This window comes from Rhincodon typus, chromosome 15 (assembly GCF_021869965.1).
Source record: "Rhincodon typus isolate 14 chromosome 15, sRhiTyp1.1, whole genome shotgun sequence".
Classification (NCBI taxonomy): domain Eukaryota; kingdom Metazoa; phylum Chordata; class Chondrichthyes; order Orectolobiformes; family Rhincodontidae; genus Rhincodon; species Rhincodon typus.
The window spans coordinates 47,648,271-47,671,228 of NC_063346.1; the positions used below are offsets into that span (position 1 = coordinate 47,648,271).

At 45.0% G+C, this 22,958-nt stretch overlaps 1 protein-coding gene across 2 annotated transcripts in view; it reads right to left on the bottom strand.

The window, feature by feature from the left end:
• Positions 1 to 22,958, bottom strand: part of LOC109917994 (sodium/hydrogen exchanger 5-like) — a 229,057-nt gene that overhangs the window by 56,767 nt on the left and 149,332 nt on the right. For both annotated transcript variants that reach the window (XM_048605598.1, XM_048605597.1), the window contains exon 10: positions 16,477 to 16,606. In XM_048605598.1, the coding sequence (XP_048461555.1) occupies positions 16,477 to 16,606 (130 nt within the window). The remainder of the gene's footprint in view (positions 1 to 16,476; positions 16,607 to 22,958) is intronic.

Here is a 22,958-nt window from a genome sequence, read left to right on the forward strand (position 1 = left end):
ACGTTTCGGGCCTAGACCCTTCTTCAGAAATGGTCTAGGCCCGAAACATCAGCCTTCCTGCTCCTCTGATGCTGCTTGGCCTGCTGTGTTCATCCAGCTCTACACGTTGTTATCTCATTTAAAATCTTGAGCGTGGTTTCCAGTCTGTTCTAAGTTCACTGATCTTAGTCAGATTTGATTTTTAAAAAAAATGCATTTGAGGGATATGAGGCACTTTCTTAAACTGCACATTTATGTGCTGAGCACGCACAATTCTGTGTAAAGAGGTTCAGAATTTTGATCCTGCATCAATGGAGGGTACGAGCCTGAGTAATAATATGTAGGACTTGGAGGATTACTTGCAGATGGTGATGCCCCTGAATGCCTGCAGCCCTTGTCCTTGTTAGCAGTGGAGACCTTGGGTTCAGGAGGTGCTATGGTAAGTTGCTGCAGTCGCTGTACAACTCGCCTGGGTGCTTCATCCTGGTGGGGGGGGGAGTGGGGTAATGAAGGACAGAAAGGTAGGAATAAAATCATTCAGAGTTCCTTCTCCTCATCAGCAACTTGGATGTCTTCAGGTTAATGTTTGGCAACAATATCAACTGCAGTATTAAAGCCTGCTTCCAGTCACTGACCAAGCATAAGAGTCAGTCACTGTAGCAAAGTACAAGAGTCCAAAAAGTAGATAAGATATAGAATGGATATAAGATATATAAGATATATAATGAAAGGCAATGAGGTGACCAATTAACACCACGGTGAAAAGGTTTCTGCTCAAGTGTACTTTGAGGTTGTAGACTTGCTCGCTGAGCTGGCTTGTTTTTGCTCATATGTTTCATCACTATGCTAGGTGAAACCTCCGATGAAGCGATGTTATTCTACTCCATTTGGAATTTATACTGTCCGGACTGTTATGGTGAGTAGTGTCATTTCCGGTTTTGTTCTGTATGTGTTTGTATATGGGGTCCAATTCTACATGTTTGTTGATTGAAGCATGGGTGGAGAACCATGTCATTGTTAAATGTAACAAATTAGAATGATCCACCACCTCAGCAACATTGTATTCGCGGGTATTAAATTCACAATGGAAGAAGAAAACAACAATCAACTTCCATTTCTGGATGTTAAAGTAGAACGACTGACAAACATGGAGTTCCAAACCTCAGTATACAGAAAAGCAACGCACACTGATCAAATCCTCAACTTCCAAAGCAACCACCCCAACGTCCGCAAACAAAGCTGCATTACGGCACTTTTTAAACAGGCCACGACACACTGCAACACTCCAGAACTATGCCAGGAAGAGGAAGAACACTTATACAAGATCCTCGCTTTAAACGGATATCCTGACAACCTCATCCGCAGATGCCTACTAAATAAACAACAAAAGGAGGAGGACACAGTACGCCCTAACACACTGGCCACACTGCCCTACATCAAGAACATATCGGAACTGACAACAAGACTCCTAAGACCACTAGGAATCATGGTAGCCCACAAGCTCACAGCTACTCTACGACAAACACACACAAGGATTAAAGACTCCATTCCCACAACATGCAGAACCAACCTGGTTTACAAAATACCATGCATTGACTGCCACAAACATTACATTGGACAGACAGGAAGGAAACTAGCCATCAGAATACATGAACATCAACTAGCAGCAAAACGACACGACGAACTCTCCTTAGTATCTGTACATTCAGACAATGAAGGCCATCAGTTTGACTGGGACAAGGTAACCACAGTAGCCCAAGCCAAACATTGACACGCACGGGAGTTCCTAGAGACATGGTTCTCCACCCATAATGCAATCAACAAACATATAGAATTGTACCCCATATACAAACCCATACAGAACAAAACCGGAAATGACACTACTCACCATAAAGGATTGGACAGTGTAAATTCTAAGCGGCGTAGAATAACATCGCTTTAATGGGGGCTACACTGATGATGTCACCTAGCATGGTGATGAAATGTCTGAACAAAAACAAGCCAGGTGAGCGAGACAACAACCTCATTCACAACCCAAGCTAGAGATCTTTGCCAAAACTTTAATCAAGTGTACTTTGTTAATTTTATCAAATACACTCTTAAAGGGAGCTCAGGGATGACAGAAGGGTCAGCGGAAATAAGCTATTAAATTTGGTGAAAATTGAGATGTTATGTTTCACTTTATTGAGAGGCCCACCATATTTCTGAAGGACATACAGACTTGGAACAGAAGAAGTAATTCCCATGAGGCAGCTTGCGAGAAAAGAGCTCACTATAAATAGGGGAGGCAACTTGGCAATGCGGATGAAATTTGATGAAGTGGTTTTCTTTTCTTGTATCATGGTTGCCTTCCTGCATTGCAGCTCAACATTATCCAGGTGTGAACAGTGACAGTACATGTTGGCAGAATGTGGAAACACAGCAGAGAACAGCAAAGCGCAGAGGAACATGAACTCATTCACTAGAGATCACTAATAGAGTTGGGCAGTCCACTTGTCTCCTCTGTTCCTCACTCAAGGTGCTGACACTGATTGTAGTCCCCCAACTGAGATCAGCAATCAGCACAAATGGAGAATGAATGAGGCACATAACTTCATTTGCACAATGGATAAAAACCGAGAGACTGCAGAGGGAACTGAAACAATTTTGACATTAAAGGAACATCAGCTGCACTTGTTTTTAGCGTAAGGAGAACTTACGAATAGGAGTGGGCCATTCAGACCATTGAGTCTGTTCCGTCATTCAGTTAGATCATTAGTAGAGGCCTTGTAGCACAATGGGTAGTATCGCTACCTCCAAACTGGAAGCTCTAGGCTCGAGCCCTGCTGCAGAGGGAGAATTAAATGGTGGGGGCAGACATTCATTTCCCTCCCACATAAGGAAGTCAATGGCAAACTGAAAGGCTAATAACAAACCTTCCCTGTGTCTGTGATGCTAAACTGGTGTCGAATGGGACTACTGGAGCTGTCAACCATCTGATTGACCACTAGTGCCAAAGGCTCAGTAGTGGACACTACCAGAATTACAAGCAGTGCCAGAGTGAACGTCCCAAATGGATCCAGTAGGGGGACCATTCAAGCATTTGAGGAAGAAGGTTGGATAGTTCGGGGTAGGAGATCCAGTCTGGATGAAGGAAGGAGAATACCAGCTCCTGGAGCCTTCCCCCACCTGTGCAGTTGGTAGAGCTTTCCTGAAATAACTCCACAGAGTATTCCATCACCTAGTCTCCCTTATATTTACAAGCAGAGAGTCCTAGACACTGATCCAGCACCCTCAGAACCACCTTTCAGGAGTGGCAAAATGCCAGACTCTCCTTTCCTTATGTGTCAGCCAGGGCTCCCTAATGTGACCAGATTAACAGTCCCAATCAGGGAACTCATCTTCTATGATGCCCACCTAGCTAACTACATCCCACCCCCTCTGATTCTGAGGACATAGGCAGGTCCCTTTTGTGTAGCTCCTCCTGGGTGTTTTAGCACTGGGTCAGCTTCCTCCAACTCTGCCTCTGACATGGGCAGTGTGTAACGTACAATAGCTCGCCTCTTGCACCCAGAGCATTTTGGAAGAAATTCATTCTATTCTTCAGGCAGCAATGGCATCGAGGTGGTGACATCCAGCACGTCCATCTCAGACTGCAAGGTATCTTCAATACTTGATGGAGAGGGAGAACCCACGGGTTCTGGAATAGTTGGAAAGGCTGTTGAGGAACTGGGCACATTTTGCTCCCACACCATTTGTGAGTTTGCAGCCTTCGTATGGTCTACGTTTTTGTTCAGGACTATCGCACCTACCCGAACGTTTTACGTCACAGGACCTGAATTCGCATCAACCGTGCCTCTTACCTATGCAAGAGAATTCCCATGGTTCCTACACCTTAACTTAATTCCCTCAAGTAAACTCTCTCTCTCACTCAGTGGAGTCTTGTATCCAACATTGGTGTTTCTGATGCCATTTCACCCTACCTCCCAGGTCCATGAAGATCAGATTTAACCTGGGACACAGTCTTCTGCCCATTAGCAACTCTGCAGGAGGTATCCCTGTAATTGTACAGGGGGTGGTCTTATAATCAGATAGGAACTGGGACAGTTTGTTATCGAGTGAAGCTGAACGTTGTTTCTTTAAGCCTTCCTTCAAAATTTAGATTGCTCTTTCTGCCAGACCATTGGATGATGGATGCTGTGGAGCTGTCCCCACATGTCAAATACCATTTGACTTTAGGAAATACTCAAATTCCCTGCTGGTAAATGATGGCCTGTTATCTGTGACCAACACTTCCGGGAGTCCTTGTATTGCAAAGATGCTCGCAGTTTTCTATTGTTCTCCCTGTGTTTGACGAATGAACTGTATGCACCTCCAGCCACTTTGAGTGGGTGACCACAATGACTGAAGACATTAAGCCCATGAAAGAAGCTGCACAGTTGATGTGTAACCAAGTCCAGGGTTTATCCGGCCACTCCCACAAATGTGGGGGATCTGCTGGTGGTAATTTTCTGTCCTTGTTGACACTCTGGACACTGCCCCACCAATATGGTTATGTCTGCATCCAATCCTGATATAACTTCTCGCCAACTTCTTCATTTTGGAAACCCCTGGATGACCCTGGTGGAATTCAGCTGGTATCTGATGGTGACCTTTGCTCAAGACAATCACCCTTGCTCCCCACAACAATATGCCACCCTCTACTATGATCTGGTCTCTCCAAGCTCAAAAGTGGTTCAATTCTGGTTTTGACAGCCTTTGGTTTCCCTCATCACCACCAGCTGTTTCAGCTTTGACAGGACCGGGTCTTTCTGCATCCAAAGTCTGATACTGTCAGCTATGACTGGAAGTGTGCCCAGAAAATATAAAGCCAGTTTGGACTCTTCCAGTGGCGGTACCACCGGCAGTGTATCTGCCGGTGAAAGGCAGCTCAATTCATCCGCATTTGCTACTTGGCCTTCTGGATGGTGTTCCAACTGGTAATTATACACACTTAGTACTACAGCCCAACACTGAATTCAGCCTGAAGCTATGGGCGGCATTGCCTTGTCCTCTGAGTTAGTCCTCCAAGCAGAAGTTATATTACAAACTTCCAGCTGTAAAGGTATTGGTGGAACTTCCTGACTCCAAGGGTAAGACCACCAAATCTTCCTTCTCTATGTGGGCATATTTACGCTCTGCATTAGCCAAAATCCTGGATGCATACACTATTAGGCATTCCTCTCCATTGTGGCACCTGTGAGCTAATACTACCCTGATGCCGTACAGGGAGGTATCACATGTGATTACCAGATCTTGCTTGGGAGCACAGTGTGCCAACACCTTAGAGGATGATAGCTGTTTCTTTACTTCCCTGAAAGCTGTGGCTCGGCTATGAGACCATTTCCAAAGCTGACCTTTTTTCAGGAGTTGATGCAAAGGTGCCAGGATTGAAGCGAGACTATGTACGAACTTTCTGTAATAATTCAGCAGCCCAAGGAAAGACTTAAGCTCCGGTACACATATGGGAGTCATGGCACCTTTGATCCTCCTCATTTTATCTTTCAAAAGGTGTAACACGGTCTTATTGACTCTGTAGCCAAGTAGTGCCTGGAACACACATTTTTCGCCTGTAAGGCATATGCCCGCTTGGTCTAAGGACTATGTCAAAGTTCTCTAAATGCTCCTTATTGGTCCCAATTGGGAATGGGCAATAAATGCTGGCCTAGCCAGCAATGCCCTCATCCTGTCAATGAATAACAAAAAAATCAGCACCATATAAAATACACCAATGAATCTTTGTAGCAGGTAATCAGACAAATTTGACAGTGGGGGCCATGATGGGATAATGGGTGGTTTCCCTTTGGGGTGTTTGGAGTAAGTAGGGGTATTGAATCAGGAGGCATGATGATAGATAGGTACTCTGCCACCCTCCCACCTCCATCATGATCCAGTCAGTGAGGAAGGTGGCATCCGCTGGGTGCCATGGTGGGGGGGGGGGGGGAGCATGTGATAGCAGGACAAGGAGACCCTGTAGAGGGTGTGGGTGTTTCTGGAGCTTGTGATGTTGGGAGGTTGAGGTGTGGGGTGGGGGGAGGTGAGGTGATGTTCTAGCCTGAGTCACTGTATAATCCTGGACCTCCAGTGGGTCTACAGCCCATAGCAAATCACAGGTGGAACGTTCCAGTGCAGGTGCTGGTTGGCTTCTGAAAGAATAAAACCAGTTACTGTAGGTGCACAGCAGAGGAACATAAACCCTGAGTTCAAACGCAACATGTCGCGAGTAGAAATGGAAGAAAAAACAAGTTGCTTGATAGCTAATCTGAGTGTGCCGGAAAATCTGGCTTTCTGTGCTCAGACGGATTTGTGGATAATCTGTCTCACTGAATGAGACAGAAATCAGACTTTCAGGGTTTACATGGAGGCTGGGCAGCCAGGGGACTGACGGCAAAGTCGCTGTTTTGGGTGCAGGAGCTAGTCACCATTTATAATGTCCAGTTTCTGTACAACAGAAAAGTGACAATAATCACAGCAATGTACTGCTGACAAAGCATCAAAATCATCAGGCTTAACACTGCATCAGTGATTATAAACAGTGAAGTATAGCACTAACTTGTTGCATGCCTGACCTTAAAACAATACAGATTCTCAGAATGTCATTTTAAGAGGTTTTTTGGCGGCTGAATTCAATCTACCATCAGCATGAGACTGCAATTAGAGGCATATCAAATGGTGGGATTTCTTTTGAGGTAAAGATTCGATGCCTTTTGTTTTACTTGTTCTCATCTGTGATTATAGTTGTAAAAAAATTGTCATCTGAATGTTGTGTTGGCTGTAGGAAAGGAAACAGAATTTTGCCAGTCTTTTCCTACACAGTTCCCATTGAGCTTTCAGAGATTGTAGATATTATTAAAATGGAGCCAAATTACTTCACTCAAATGACATCACCACCTGTGGAGTATTAAAGGTCATCTGCATGTCATGGGCTTTCAAACAGTAAAAACCATGAGATAAGGTTTCAAAGCCTCGACAAAAGACCAAAACCATAACAGGTTTGTGAGAGAATGCTTCAGGAAATAAATATTTGTTGAATAGCTGCCTAAGTCTCCCTTGTGTCTGATTTATAAAACACATGTGATTTCACTTGGTGGATCAAGCATCAAGCGAGTCGTTATGGGGACTTTCTGTTCAAACAACTAATGGTTTACTATTTCACAAGTCAGCCTTCCTAACTTGTATTGTGTTCATTTCAATACTACACATGCTCACTCACCATCACTGCAACATTAATTCTAATCTTGGGTGCAAAAGCATTTGGCCCCATTGAAATGATAGCTCTCGTTGCTGACCTTGAAGAAAGTTACCCTCAAAGACCAAGTGATCTTTGGATGGCACAGACGTCCCTCTTCCCCATGTCAATTTCAATCTAGCACCAAGTCAAGGAGATCTCCAAGCATCGAGCAATAATGATATGGGAAAGCAGAGTCATCACATTGAAGTATTCCCACAGGCAGCATACTAGGAGGTAATATACACTATAATTCTCATTTTCAATTGCAAAGTTTAAAGACAGCAAAAAAGAAGACATATACCCATAGGATTAAAATAAAAATTGGAATATCACAAACAAACTTCTGAAAGAAAATAATTTTAAATATATGATATTTCTTCATCATAATGGCAAAATTTGACACGTCACAATATGCAATGAGTTTTCCAAGGTCAGTGAGATTGTTCAAAAGTAATTGTAAACATAATATTTTATCATAACATTCAAGCTTATGGGACAAGTGCAGGAAATTGAGGTTAGCTCTCTTTTGGTGGTAGTTATGTTGGTGCAGACTCAATTGCCTGAAAGGCCTATTCTGCTCTGTAAGAATCTATAATACATCATGATTTATACCTTAGTCAGCGAGATGAACCTCTTCTTCAAGATTTTATTTTGCAATACCAAGAGTGCAAAAGGACAAACTCCCATCTATTTGATTACCTCTTGTGGGGAATTCAAAAGTACACCCTATGAAGAAGAATAAAATCACTAACAGAAAGTTCTGATCTCCATGTTTAACTGTGCGCGTGAGGTCTCCAAACATTGCTGTCAGTTTCGGAGGAGTAACGGTGATGAACACAGTTACTTTACCATCATTGTAACATCAATATCTGGCTCAATCTTGAAACCTCTTTCCTTCTCTCCGATGGTACACTGGGAATTGTTTCCACAACTCCAGAAAATCTCTTTCCCTCACTAAAGTGGGTTGCTTGTTATATGATGAGATTCAAAGCAGAATCTGATTCTTATCCTCACCCTCTTTCATTGAGAACACTAAGCTGTGTGGAACAGTGTCACTATCTGTCCAGTGTATCCACAGGTGGAGCATGGTTTAAAACTCCACAATGTTCCAGCTTTGGTCAGCTGCAAAATTGCACATATACGACTGGTGGCTTGGGCCTGAATTGTTTGTGACTTGTTTGCGATGATTTCGCGATCGATTAGATTCCAAACAGGGGACCGTCATCCCTAAAGAACCCTCACCCAATGAAAATGCACAGCATTCCTGTGTAAAATGTACCCAATTCCTGAGTGGGTGCCATTGAACAATATGAGAGGGCGAGTTACAGATTTGGAAAGGAAAATGTCGGCTTGGTGTGCAAACAGAACACAGTGTAAACCAGTAAACTGACACTGTATAACAAACCAGCCTCTCCTCATAAGCAAACCTATGCCACCCGTTTGCGCACACTGAGTGCCTGGGCACACATTCTCTTTCTAATTGGCCTTTCTTTGCTGTTTGACCAAGTTACAATGCTCGAGAGGCAGTTCACAATTCAAAGGCGACAGAATATGCTGTGCGTGAACTCAGAAGGGCCTCAGACTGTGGGTGTGTACAGTGATATGCGATCTACCTCTAAATCAGTTAGGACAAGCCGTGAATGTTGGAAACTATGGATACTGCAGCAACACACACCTGTGATAATAATGGACTTTGGCCCTCGATTGTTACAGCATTCAAACAAAGTGAGCTCATGCCACCCCCAGCGAGATAGAGATCAACTTGCAAGCGACTTTGAGAAATAGTTGCTGCCCCTTACTGTTGTAAATGCTTCACTTTGCAGACATACATGTCATGGTGTGAATGTAATAAGAGCACGGTCACCAACCTGATGTTTAAGTGAAATTGTAATTGAAGCATTTCATATCACAAGAATTCACAAATACTGAATGCTGCTGCTCCTACCACCAGAGGATCTGCTATTATGATACGTCATGGTTGTCTGTCATATATCTGCCTCACACATCCACTGTAGCTCTTCTGCAACTGCTCTGTGACCTCCGTCATCCAATATGCCTGGCTCGACCCCTATTCCTACAGCCTGACCCACGCCCTTACTTTGCCCTCGAGAAGAGATCTGTGCAGCTCCTCAGCTCTGATCAAATGGCACGAGAAATGATGTTTTTTTCTGGTTGTCAATTTTTAACAGTTCTTTGTGCTCTTGCAAGCTCAAGCACCTGTTGATTTGTTATGATCTGGACATGACATTTTTAAGCAGATGCTTTAACAATCAATGCCTTCTGAGGATATTGTTGACTCTTGCTTTGAGAATACAGGGTTCTTTCAGTGGCTAGTGGATTTCCCTTTGGTGTCTCAATAGGTCAAAGGATCTATCCTAACAAGGGCATTAATAAGTTGTATAAATTGAATGAAGTGGCACTGGGCATGACTACTGTTCCAAATGTTCATTTTAATGTGATATCCAGTAGCTCTAATGGCTTATCTCACAATATATACTCACTGCTCTACATCTCAAGCTGTCTTTGGTGAGATCACTCCAGTCTGCAAACAAAAGACATAACCATCTGCTTCAAGTCACAAGGAATACTATTGTTGCAGCTCCCCTCCCCTCCCCCTCCCACTACAACACACATCATACAACCAGGTATGAAGCCAGTGTGTGTCACAATCCCATAAAGGATTCTCAGACAGCATGCGGGAGCAACATCCCCAGGAACATATCCATGATGTGTAATTTGTAGCAATCTCTATTTCCCAAAGGTGTTCCTACTCCCTGCTTATTTGCAGAGAGTATTTGTATAATGTGATTAGTGAATGATGAAAGTAGAAAATAATCAATTGGAAAGAAAGTTAAAAAGAGCCATAATAAGTAAGGGACAAAACATACAGCTGAACAGACTGGGCTGAGATGAAAGAGTAGGTGTGCATAATAAATGTGGGAACTGTTGCAACAGGCACTAACAGTAGTTCAGGCTCTAATCAGCACGTTACTGCAGCCTTGGGCAATAACCCATTCAGCAAATACACAGTCAGGCAGGAGGCTACAGGAATAAATGGCAGAGATAGTAGGAACTGCAGATGCTGGAGAATCTGAGATAACAAGGTGTAGAGCTGGATGAACACAGCAGACCAAGCAGCATTATAGGAGCAGGAAGGCTGACGTTTTGGGTCTAGACCCTTCTTCAGAAATGGGGGAGGGGGAGGGGGTTCTGAAATAAATAGGGAGAGAGGGGGAGGCGGATAGAAGATGGATAGAGGAGAAGATAGGTGGAGAAGAGACAGACAGGTCGAAGAGGCGGGGATGGAGCCAGTAAAGGTGAGTGGAGGTGGGGAGTTAGGGAGGGGATAGGTCAGTCCAGGGAGGACGGACAGGTCAAGGGGGCGGGATGAGGTTAGTAGGTAGGAGAAGGGGGTGTGGTTGAGGTGGGAGGAGGGGATAGGTGGGAGGAAGAACAGGTTAGGGAGGCGGGGACAAGCTGGACGGGTTTTGGGATGCGGTAGGGGGAGGGGAGATTTTGAAGCTTGTGAAATCCACATTGATACCATTGGGCTGCAGGGTTCCCAAGCGAAATATGAGTTGCTGTTCCTGCAACCTTCGGGTGGCATCGTTGTGGCACTGCAGGAGGCCGAGGATGGACATGTCGTCTGAGGAATGGGAGGGGGAGGTGAAATGGTTCGCGACTGGGAGGTGCAGTTGTTTATTGCGAACCGAGCGTAGGTGTTCTGCAAAGCGGTCCCCAAGCCTCCGCTTGGTTTCCCCGATGTAGAGGAGGCCACACCGGGTACAGCGGATGCAGTATACCACATTGGCAGATGTGCAGGTGAACACCTGCTTGATGTGGAAAGTCTTCTTGGGGCCTGGGATGGGGGTGAGGGAGGAGGTATGGGGGCAGGTGTAGCACTTCCTGCGGTTGCAGGGAAAAGTGCCGGATGTGGTGGGGCTGGAGGGGAGTGTGGAGCGGACAAGGGAATCACGGAGAGAGTGGTCCCTCCGGAAAGCAGATAAGGGTGGGGAGGGAAAGATGTCTTTGGTGGTGGGGTTGGATTGCAGATGGCAGAAGTGTCGGAGGATGATGCATTGGGTCCGGAGGTTGGTGGGGTGGTACGTGAGGACGAGGGGGATTCTTTTTTGGTTTTTATTGCGTGGATGGGGTGTGAGGGATGACTTGTGGGAGATGTGGGAGACACGGTCGAGGGCGTTCTTGACCACTGAGGGGGGGAAGTTGCGGTCCTTGAAAAACGAGGACAACTGAGATGTACGGGAGTGGAATGCCTCATCCTGGGAGCAGATGCAGCAGAGGTGAAAGAATTGGGAATAGGGGATGGCATTTTTGCAGGAAGGTGGGTGGGAGGAGGTGTATTCTTGGTAGCTGTGGGAGTCGGTGGGCTTGAAATGGATATCGGTTTCTAGGTGGTTGCCAGAGATGGAGACAGAGAGGTCCAGGAAGGTGAGAGAGGTATTAGAGATGGTCCAGGTGAACTTAAGGTTGGGGTGGTAGGTGTTGGTGAAATGGATGAACTGTTCGAGCTCCTCGTGGGAGCATGAGGCGGCGCCGATACAGTCATCAATGTAATGGAGGAAGAGTTGGGGTTTAGGGCCAGTGTAGGCACGGAAGAGGGATTTTTCCACGTAACCTACAAAGAGGCAGGCATAGTTTGGGCCCATGCGGGTACCCATGGCCACCCCCTTTGTCTGGAGGAAGTGGGAGGAATTGAAAGAGAAGTTGTTGAGGGTGAGGATGAGTTCAGCTAAGCGGATGAAGGTGTCAGTGGAGGGGCACTGGTTGGGCCTGCAGGACAGGAAGAAGCAGAGGGTCTTTAGGCCATCTGTATGGGGAATGCAGGTGTACAGGAACTGGATGTCCATGTTAAAGATGAGGTGTTGGGGATCGGGGAACTAGAAGTTCTGGAGGAGGTGGAGGGTGTGGGTGGTGTCACGGATGTAGGTAGGGAGTTCCTGGACCAAGGGGGAGAAAATGGAGTCGAGATAGGTGGAGATAAGTTCGGTGGGGCAGGAGCAGGCGGAGACAATGGGTCGACCAGGGCAGTCAGGTTTGTGGATTTTGGGAAGGAGATAGAAGCTGGCAGTGCAGGGTTGGGGAACGATGAGGCTGTGGGTGGGGGGGTCACCTGAGGTGATGACTTTGTGGATGGTTTCAGAGATGATGGTTTGGTGGTCGGGGGTGGGGGTCATGATCAAGGGGGCGGTAGGAGGTGGTGTCAGAGAGTTGGCACCTGGCCTCGGCGATGTAGAGGTTAGTGTGCCATACTACAACTGCGCCTCCCTTGTCCGCGGGTTTTATAGTGAGGTTGGGATTGGAGCGGAGGGCTGCACGTTCTGCGGGGGAGAGGTTGGAGTGGGTGAGAGGGGTGGAGAGGTTGAGGCGATTGATGTCTCGACGGCAGTTGGAGATGAAGAGGTCGAGGGAGGGTAGGAGGCCTTGGGGTGGTGTCCAGGAGGAGGGGGTGTGTTGGAGGCGGGAGAAGGGGTCAATAGAGGGAGGGTTAGGCTCATGGTTAAAGAAGTAAGCGTGGAGGCGGAGGCGGCGGAAAAACTGTTTGAGGTCCAGGCGTGAGCGGTATTCGTTGATGTGTGGGTGGAGGGGGACAAAGGTGAGCCCTGTACTGAGGACTGACTGTTCGTCCTCAGTAAGGGGGAGGTCTGGGGGGATGGTGAAGACCCGGCAGGGCTGGGTGCTGCTGTCTCCTCTGGAGCTGCTGGCTGTGGAGGCTGTGGGCGGAGCGACGTCGGTGTCGTTGGTGGGCCGTGCGGCATGGCTGTGGGCGGAGTTGCGTCGGTGTCAGCGGTGGGCGGAGCGGGTAGGCAGCAGCAGCAGCGGCAACGGTAGGTGCATCCTCAGTGTCTGGGGTGTTGGCCTCGGAAATGGAGGCGGTGGCATCAGCAGCAATGGTGTTCGCTGTCCCAGAAGTGGGGAACCCGGCGGTGGCGGATGTGACATCATCTGTGGGTTCTCCAACAGTGGCCTCATGGCTAATGGCAGCGGGCACATTGTGGGGAAGGTCCTGGGTACGGCTGGGGATTTGGGAGGTGGAGGAAGCCCGTTTTGGGTGGTAGGCACCAGTAAGTTTACTGTACTTACGGTTTATAGTGTCCAATAACGCTGAGTAGAATTGTGAGTTCAGGTTGTGGATCCTACGAAGAATAAAAAACAGGAGAGGTCCTTTGCAGGTCTGGGAGAGGGAGGCTCTGAGCTGGGGTAGGCTTGATTGTAGTGCCTGGAGATGCCGGTGCATTGCTGCGAGTGTGTGTTTCAGGAGTCGCAGGGAGAAACGCTTCTGAAGGATCTCAATACTATGAATGTAGACATTGTCACAGTTGGGGCCAAATTGGGAAGGCCTGAATGTGGACTGTAGTCCATTGGGGATGATCTGGTTCCGTAGGCAGGTGCTAAGAAAGGTAATGTGGCTATAGTACCTGGTTTGCTTCAGGACGTGGTCGAGCAGTTTCAGGGCCGAAGAGATTACGAGAGAGTTGCAGTGGGAGAGAGATCCTCTGAGGTTGTTCCGGAGGGAGGAGGGTAACTTCTTCAGGGTAGGCATCCTTAGAAGGATGCAGGAAGTGCCACATCTGCCCCTACACCTCCCCCCTCACCCCCATCCCAGGCCCCAAGAAGACATTCCACATCAAGCAGATGTTTACCTGCACATCTGCTAAAGTGGTATACTGCATCCGCTGTTCCCGTTGTGGCCTCCTCTACATCGGGTAAACCAAGCGGAGGCTTGGGGACCGCTTTGCAGAACACCTACGCTCGGTTCGCACTAAACAACTGCACCTCCCAGTCGCGAACCATTTCAACTCCCCCTCCCATCCCTCAGACGACATGTCCATCCTGGGCCTCCTGCAGTGCCACAACGATGCCACCTGAAGGTTGCAGGAACGGCACCTCATATTCCGCTTGGGAACCCTGCAGCCCAATGGTATCAATGTGGACTTCACAAGCTTCAAAATCTCCCCTCCCCCCACCGCATCCCAAAACCAGCCCAGCTCGTCCCTGCCTCCCTAACCTGTTCTTCCTCCCACCTATCCCCTCCTCCCACCTCAAGCCCCACCCCCATCTCCTACCGACTAACCTCATCCCACCCCCTTGACCTGTCCGTCCTCCCTGGACTGACCTATCTCCTCCCTAACTCCCCACCTCCACTCACCTTTACTGGCTCCATCCCCGCCTCTTTGGCCTGTCTGTCTCCTCTCCACCTATCCTCTCCTCTATCCATCTTCTATCCGCCTCCCCCTCTCTCCCTATTTATTTCAGAACCCCCTTCCCCTCCCCCATTTCTGAAGAAGGGTCTAGGCCCGAAACGTCAGCCTCTCTGCTCCTATGATGCTGTTTGGCCTGCTGTGTTCATCCAGCTCTACACCTTGTTATCTAGGAATAAATGGCACATATGCGACTGCTTTGTATACATTTTTGAAGGTCACTTAATTGTCCTTTTGAATCTTTGCTGCATGTGAACATTCAGGTTTCTGAGTCAAGTAGGTTTCCACCTACAAGCAGGTTCCTTTCCTCCTGTCTAAGTATAATTACCATGCATGTTCTTCACTAATTCTCTGGTAGTTTTCCCAGAGACTCAATCATGCTTCATTCGCACAAACTCCTTCCAGGACTGCAGCAGAAAGAACTTGGATTATTAGTGACGCTCAATTACTGTTAAAACCACAACTCCCTTTCATTGACTGGTTAATCCCTCATTTCTCATCAAGCATATTTTGACATGAGACTTATATTTTGGATCAAATAGAACAAATTAAACAAATTGGACCTAAGATAGCTCATGAATGATTGAAAAAAACAGTATAACAGATGTCTTCCTTATTGATTTGGAAGTGCTGACACAATGACAGTGTTTCTGCGTCAGTTTTAATCTCTCTTGGTGAAGGGGCATCTGTCTGTAGTGAATGTCTCCATCTAGTGTCCAATGGAAGAAATGTCAAGTCCTGGCTGGCTCTCCAGTGGTCTTCGCCTGTGCTTCTGGGCTGGATAAGCAGCAAAGAGTTCAGTGTTTATCTTTGCTGATTGAAACGATCCATCTCACAACTTATAGCTGACCTTGGAGGATCCTGAATCAGCTGGCCTTGCTTTCCTCCCTGTGAGTGTCCTGCCAGTCACTTCAATGTGAGAGCAGTGAGGGGGGAGGAATGGAGCTCAGAAAGTAGCAGAGCAGATAGCTGTCATGTACCATCTGCAAAGTGATTGATCTGCTATTGCTGGTTTAATGCCACCACTAAAAGTAAAATTTACCTCTTTGCACCATCTCTGGAAATATATCCAGGCGGTTATTCCGACTGGGGCAAATTCACGCATCTGTTACAACCTTGAAATTTGTAGCTTCACCTTCTGTTGAGGAGGCAGTGGTCGAGTGGTATAATCTTTGGACTGCTAATCCAGAGACCCAGGTAATGTTCTGGGGACCTGGGTTTGAATTCCACCACAGCAAATGGTGGAATTTGAATTCACTTCTTAAAAAAAACTGGAATTAAGAGTCTAATGATGACCCTGAATCTGTTGTCAATTGTCGTGAAAACCCCATCTGGTTCACTAATGCCCTTTAGGGAAGGAAACTGCCATCCTTACCTGGTCTGGCCTACATGTGACTCCAGGCTCACGGCAATGTGGTTGACTCTTAACTGCCCTCTGGGCAATAAATGCCAGTGACGCTCTCATCAGGTTTAGCAAAGAGCAAAGCCTTCTGGGAAGATGGCAGCAGCTTGATTGAATGTGGCCTGTACAGCAGAGCTCCTGTGAGGGCAGAAGATGCTGCATAGCTACACAGTACCATGAAGATCACTGAAGCAGGCTGCTCTTCCTTTACATTTTAGCCATGGACCCAATTGTTCCACTTCTTCAATAGGCGTGCTGCCAGCATGCAGTCCCAAGCTGTTCTGGAAGATTCTGCTGTTTATTTTCTGCTCAGAGTGTGGTTAGAACGTGGACCCTGCTAACACAAGGAGTGGTTTTGTTGTAAGGTAGCGATGTATTTAAGGATAGGATAGATAAACACAAGGGGAAAATAAACTGAAGAGCGGAAGGAGGATCATGTGGAGCATCAGTGGCTGTCCTAGATCAGTTATAACCAAATGGCTTAAGTCTTTGGTGTAAATTCTGTGCCATTAGTCTGTTCCCAAATCAATCCTGCAGCTTGCTCAGGGTGAGGTTTCCCCAGCCCCTCAGTCCCTTCTGGCTCAGACCCAGATCTCTCTCACTAAGTAAACAATGGTGAACTGTACCTGGTCAGCAAAGCTGATAGCATCGCGAACATTGAGCTTTTGGTATAGGTCCCAAATATCATCCTTGATCCTATAGGCCGACTTGCGCATCAGTAGCTGGCTCAGGTACTTCTTGTCGAAGTGCTCCCACCTGCAAGAAAAGAGGAATACAGCAGTCATCCAGAATTGTATTTGAACACAGTAATTGAATCCACTGTTAACAATGGCATTGGGACACGGTGAATTAACACAGAGCGGCCAGACATCTGTAAGAACATATCATTGGCTCGGGGAAGTGGGAGTTGCTGTGTACTTCACAGTGCCCTAGAATCAAATGGCTATAGATTGTCTCCATGTTTTAGCCTAATATTTTTCTTTCCCTTTCCCCTTCCTGATGCACACACATACATGGGAGGGTCCCTGGAACTCGGAGCATTTCTGACTGACCCAGGCTGATATCACTGGAATGGCCCAGAAAGAACAATAGTATTGGAACAGGGAATTTTAATGTTTCGGTCCATCTAACAACATAATTTCAGAACTGTATCATTATAATTTTTACACAGGCTTTTATTATTATAGTAGCAGGGATCATAGCACTGGCCTTTGGCCTCTTTCTCTGTGAAGTCACATTTGCCTCGTGGGCTCAAACCGAACTATAATTGGATCAAAAATGATTTCAGCTCCAGATGCAGCAATTTTCACAGTCAGTCTGTGTAAGCCCATGCTCACAGCAGAAACAATTACGCTGTGAACTTTTCCTGTGAATCAGCACGCGTTGAAACAAGGATGGATTTGGAGGAGCTGTGAAAACAGGGCTTTATTGACATGATCAAATGGCTGTAGCAACTTGTGTCATCTGGTTGCAGAGAGGCATCAGAGGTGCGTGACCCACACCACCACATTTCCCCAGCTGCTCCGACCCGTGTGTACGACCGTGAGAGGGAGAAAGAGAAAATCACAGGCAAGTCACACAGCTCTTCGCTGTGTATAGCGCCACCCCCCCCAACTTCACTATTTATTGATCTACAAACTAGTTGCAGAAACATCTCCAAATACTTTTAATAAAACTCAGCTCACATCCTGCGTACTTCCTATTGATGCATATTTGCAATATCCTCCATTTGTTCTGACTCAAGACGGCCCATTTGGATGATTAGAATGAATTATCAATGAAGTGGAAAATAAGTAACACTCAATATAAAATGAGTAAAACTGAAACTCTGGTCATTATAACTGTGGTATACTGACCCTGGAAAACCCAGGTCTGTATGGAACTGATACTCTACAACCCTCTGTTAGAACTGATACGAGAACACTCACTGCCAGTCTGCTGCTTACTTATCACAGATTCAGGAATGAGGGCTTTTTAAAACTAATCTGAGGCCAGTTTTCAAATCAAGCATCTATGTAATGTGCGATTTAACAAAGATTATTGACAACCGATTGTAAATTGGATTGAATTAATTGATTTCTCAGCATCCTGTAGAAACAAACTCCAGATGATTCTGCTATTTTACTACAGAGAGTACACACAGGTTGTCCTCACTTAAAGTTGATGTTGCGTTCCAGAGAATCAGGACATTAAGTGCAAGTGTGGTCCTGAGTGTGGCGGCAGTCTGGGTCACCCCTCAGGGTGGATGTGGTGTGGCCAATAGCTCTGCTGGGAGCTTCCTGGTGAATCTTCGGGTAGCACTGTTGTACAGGGAGCAGCTGCACATCAGCAGGTCGGCATTGGGAAATGTATGGCCTTAAACAACATTGTAAGGAATTTCGCAGGGACCAAATGAGATTTTGGTCCTCATAGCGTAATGACTTTAAAGTGAAACAATGCTAAGAGAGGCTACGTTAACAGTGGAGGACCCATACATTACCATCCACTGGGACTGCCCTGACACAGTGGTGCCAAGAAGACAGTTGTACCTGGAAGACAGTCAGCAAGAGAGGCACCAAGTGCTACATTCACTGCAGTCACTGAATCAGTACCAGCCCTGGCCGGCCAAGCTGAATTTCAGCTCCTGTGCTGGGGGACTGACAGCTAACAAAGACCATATTGCAAACATGTGTGGGAGAGGGAGATGCGGAACACGCCTCAGAAGCAGACTCCTACTAGGCCGGACTATTTTATAAAATGCTAAACAACAAGAAACATGTCAGACTTAACTAAATTCAACAAACCTCGGATTTCTACATTAATAACAACAACACAGGCAGCGCAGTGGCAATAATAGTTTACTGGTAATTCTAGCACATGTCAGTGAGGGACAGGGAGAAGGATGATAACGTGGGTCAAAGGTTATGATTTATGATTTTGCAGAGAACATTTTTATTTTCAGCTTGTTACAAATTTAGCATCAGTTAAAAGATGTTACGACAAGTGAAAACGTGTGATAATGTTTAGAGATGATATTGAGATGTATAATCCTCACCCTGAACCTCCTCCACACCAAATCAACTCCCATTTACGAACCATACATACAAGGAGCTATAGTTCACAAAGGGACCATCAGTATGTTTCTCCATTAGAGGGAGTCAACTGCTTATTTCTAGCTTGAGGGTAATGACTACACGAGCATGGGGTAAGGAGAGAGGCAGATCTCCTTGAACAACTACAGCCAGTACAGACATTGAGTCCATGCAGTTAGCTTTATCCTGCATCACACTCTGATCGATAGCCAATTGAGTTAACAAATCTCACCTAATCTACCAGAATTGACATCTAATCATATTGAAAACCTACGATTACACACCGTGAGAAATCAGAAATTTATCTTTCAAATTGTAAATACCTAAATCTCCCCAGTTTACTGTCCGAGAAGGTTTCGTTCTATTAATACAATAAACACTAGGCTGGTGACAGAAACACAACACAAAAGCACAGCATGTCATGTTTCATCTACATTCTCAATTAGCAAATAAGTTTTAACATTATGCAAACATTAAAATATCCAGCAATGATGAACTGAAGTCAAATGAGATCATTTTCTTTGATAATGAAATTGCATTATCCTTCTGGCTGTTCTCGGGGGGTTTTACAGCACCATCTACTGCTCACAGTTCGTGTATACATTAGACTGCGAACTGCTGCATATTCACAAACACTGAACAGAGTTGAATAAATTTTCTGATAATCAGATGCTTTCCTTCACAAAATGCAACACACTTGCACACAGTTATTTATAAAATTAGCTGATTATTTAACTGACTAGTGGAGTAGTGCTGTTTCCTACAGTGTTAGAAAGTCAAGAGGGGACAGTCTCCCAGTTTGCTGCTGAATTTGAACATTTCTAAAACTCTTCAGTATTTTAAGAAGTAGAAGAAAATAAAGATTCAATCCCTACAGCATTTTATGGAAAACAGTACATGCATGAGTCAGGCAGATTAGTTAGAAGCATATATAATTGTAACAGCACCATCTCATTGATAAGTTGGAGAGTTATGTACAAAACCCTTAATATAACTAACTGTATTGTGCTGTAAGTCTTAAGTTTGCTAATTGTCATGCAAAACTACTCAAAGATTTAACCAATCATACAACCAGAATATTCTCCAGCTCCTTCTCTCTGCCTCTACAGGTCCCCATTTAAAACCTGATGCACGGAGCATCAGTAAATGGAGATCTCCATTTTGTTACCAGTATCACTACCAGCTGTTGCCTTACTGCTCACTCAGGAGTTTAGCTCATTCTCCAGGGAGTCCTGCCACTCACACTCCCTCTCAGCTTCACACTCCCATTATCCCAAATTCTCTGCTGCTCACCCTATGGTCAATGCTGCATCAAAATAGGCCAGAGGCAGTACAACTTAAATAGAATGTCAACGTTTAATTTATTTTGATTTTTCAAAATGTCACTCCTGTGCATCGATTTAGTTTTTACTCTTCTTTATCAGACAAACGCCTGGGTGGGTCTCTGCCAGTTGTTGTCTTCAAGCCAGTTAATTGGATATGATTAAGGGTAATCTGAGGTCAATTACATATTTTTCAGTCCTATGAAATCAACTCATGTTGCCCTTTGACATGGCTTAAATAGATACAGAGAATGTGAAATTACCAAAAGTGATTGTATAGGTTCAGGCAATATATCATTTAACTACAATTAAATATGAGCAAGGGATACATAACCACTAATTAAAGTTGATAGGATGAAACAAAATTGAAATATCGAATATATTCAAATAAGATAGGGGAATGTGTAATCCGCTAACATAGTTTGATTTTGAGTTTGGATTTTGAATTTGAACTAGTGGCATATGGGTTTTCTGTGTTTGAAGGGGTTTATTGATTAAGCTGTAAGCATTTCTGTAGCCATGATGATTGTTTTGAACACAGAGTAAAAGAGAAACTTCCTAGAAAGTAGTGGGTATTTGTTTACATTGAGAGAATTTTAGGATTGAACAAAACAAGTAGTTATGTGTTAGACTCCATTTTAGAAGGTCATGGACTATTTATTTTCTTTTGATTAAGGCATTTTGCTCATTGCTTGGAAAAAGCTTTTGTTTTTAGCTTCAGTCTGAGCAGCTTAAATTCTTGGCTGAAGATGGATCCATAAACAATTTCTTCTGAGAAAGAGAGAGGGTAGTTCAGAATTGTTAAAAATAGGTTACTTCAATGTCACAAGTTTAATAAAAGCTCCAGGCCAGAAGATTTTTGTTAAAACTCTGAAGGGATTATTTGAAGCTGAGAAAGTTTAGGTTCAATGTGTGAAGGCTTCAGGCAGAGACCAACACTTTCACAAGACTGGAAGTTGAAGTCACAGTGAAATTAATTCCTATAGGAGTGGTAGAGAAGGTATTTTCTCTGGTGTCAGTACTAGAAAGGGATGTTTTGTGATAAATAAGATCATACATTTACCGTGTGCTACATCTAGATGGTTATGTTTATTCTATTTTTTCTTCATTATTTTTGTGTAATAACCTTCTGTTTCATTGTTATATCCGAATGTGCAACATTGTATGCTCATGTTTCATTGAGAGACCATCTTGGCAAAACAAAATAAATGGCCTATCAAGTCAGATTTCAGTGTGGGATCTGACTTATCCAGTAATAACATTAACTGGGATCATAACAATTTTAATATTGGAAACAGAGATGAATGGGTCACTTTCAAGCTGACAAACTGTAACTGCTGTGGTACCAACTAATTAGGATCACTATCAAAAACTTGATGAAGAGACCAACTGTATTATAGATAAATTTGCTGATGATCCAATGGGAGGTAAGAAAAACAGTTGTGAGGATCATGTGAGAGGTCAGCAAAGCAACGTGCATAGATTAAGCAAGTGCCCAATAAAATTGGCTGATGGAATATAAAGTGGAAAAATGTGACATGGTTAACTGTGGGTGGGGGGAAAGAATAGATAAACAAATATTATTTAAACGCAGAGAGATGGCAGATTGTCGGGGTGTAGAGGGATCTGGATGTCTATGTACATGAAACACAAAAAGTCAACATGCAGGAACAGCAGGTAATTAAGAAGGCAATTGGAATATTGGCTTTTATTGCAAGGAGAATAGAGTATACAAATCACGAATTCTTGCTACAGCGGTATAGGACTATGCTAGGAGTCCTGCACATGGTTTTGTCTCCTTATTTAAAAAGGATACACTTGAAGTGGAAACAGATCAGAGAAAGTAAATGCAGGAAGAACGTTCTCATTGACGGGGGAGTCTAGAACCAGGAGTCACAGTCTGAGGATATTGGGCAGGCTATTTAGGTCCGAGATGAGGAGAAATATCTCAGCCAGTTGAGCCTGTGGAATTCTCTGCCACAGAAAGCAGTTGAGACCAAAACATTGAATGTTTTCAAGAAGGAATTTGACATGGCTCTTTGAACAAAAGGGTATGGGGAGAAAGCGGAACAGGGGACTAAGTTGGGTGATCAGACATGACCATATTGAATGGTTGCGCAGGCTTGAAGGGATGAATGGCCCACTCCTGCAGTTATTTTCTATGTTTCTAAGATTCACTAGGTTGACTCCTGTCATTAAAGTGTTGTCTTCTGAAGAGAGGTTGAGCAGGTTGGGCCTATACTCAATGGAGTTTAGAAGAATGAGAGTTGATCTTAATGTAAAACGTAACATTCTGAAGGGGTTTGGCAAGTTGGACACAGAATTTTTTTTCTCGGGGAGCCTACAATAGGACGCAGCTTCAAATAAGGGGCCTTCCATTTAAGACTGAGATGAGGAGGAATTTCTTCTCTAAGGGATCTTTAATCTTTGAAATTCTCTACTCCAGATAGTAGTAGGGGCTACAACAATGAATATATTCAAGAGTAAGTTTGATTGATAGCCATGGGTTATGGGGGACAGGCAGGTAAGTGGAGCTAAGACTATAACAGATCAGGGATAATCTTATTGAACAACAGGGCAGGCTTGAAGGGCCGAATGACCTTCTCTTACTGCTATCTTCGTTTTCTATTGTTTTTCTACATTTAGCTAGAACTTCTTTCCCTAGCCCATTAAACAAAGCTTCCCCAATACCACATCTGCGCCGCCCCCCCCCCC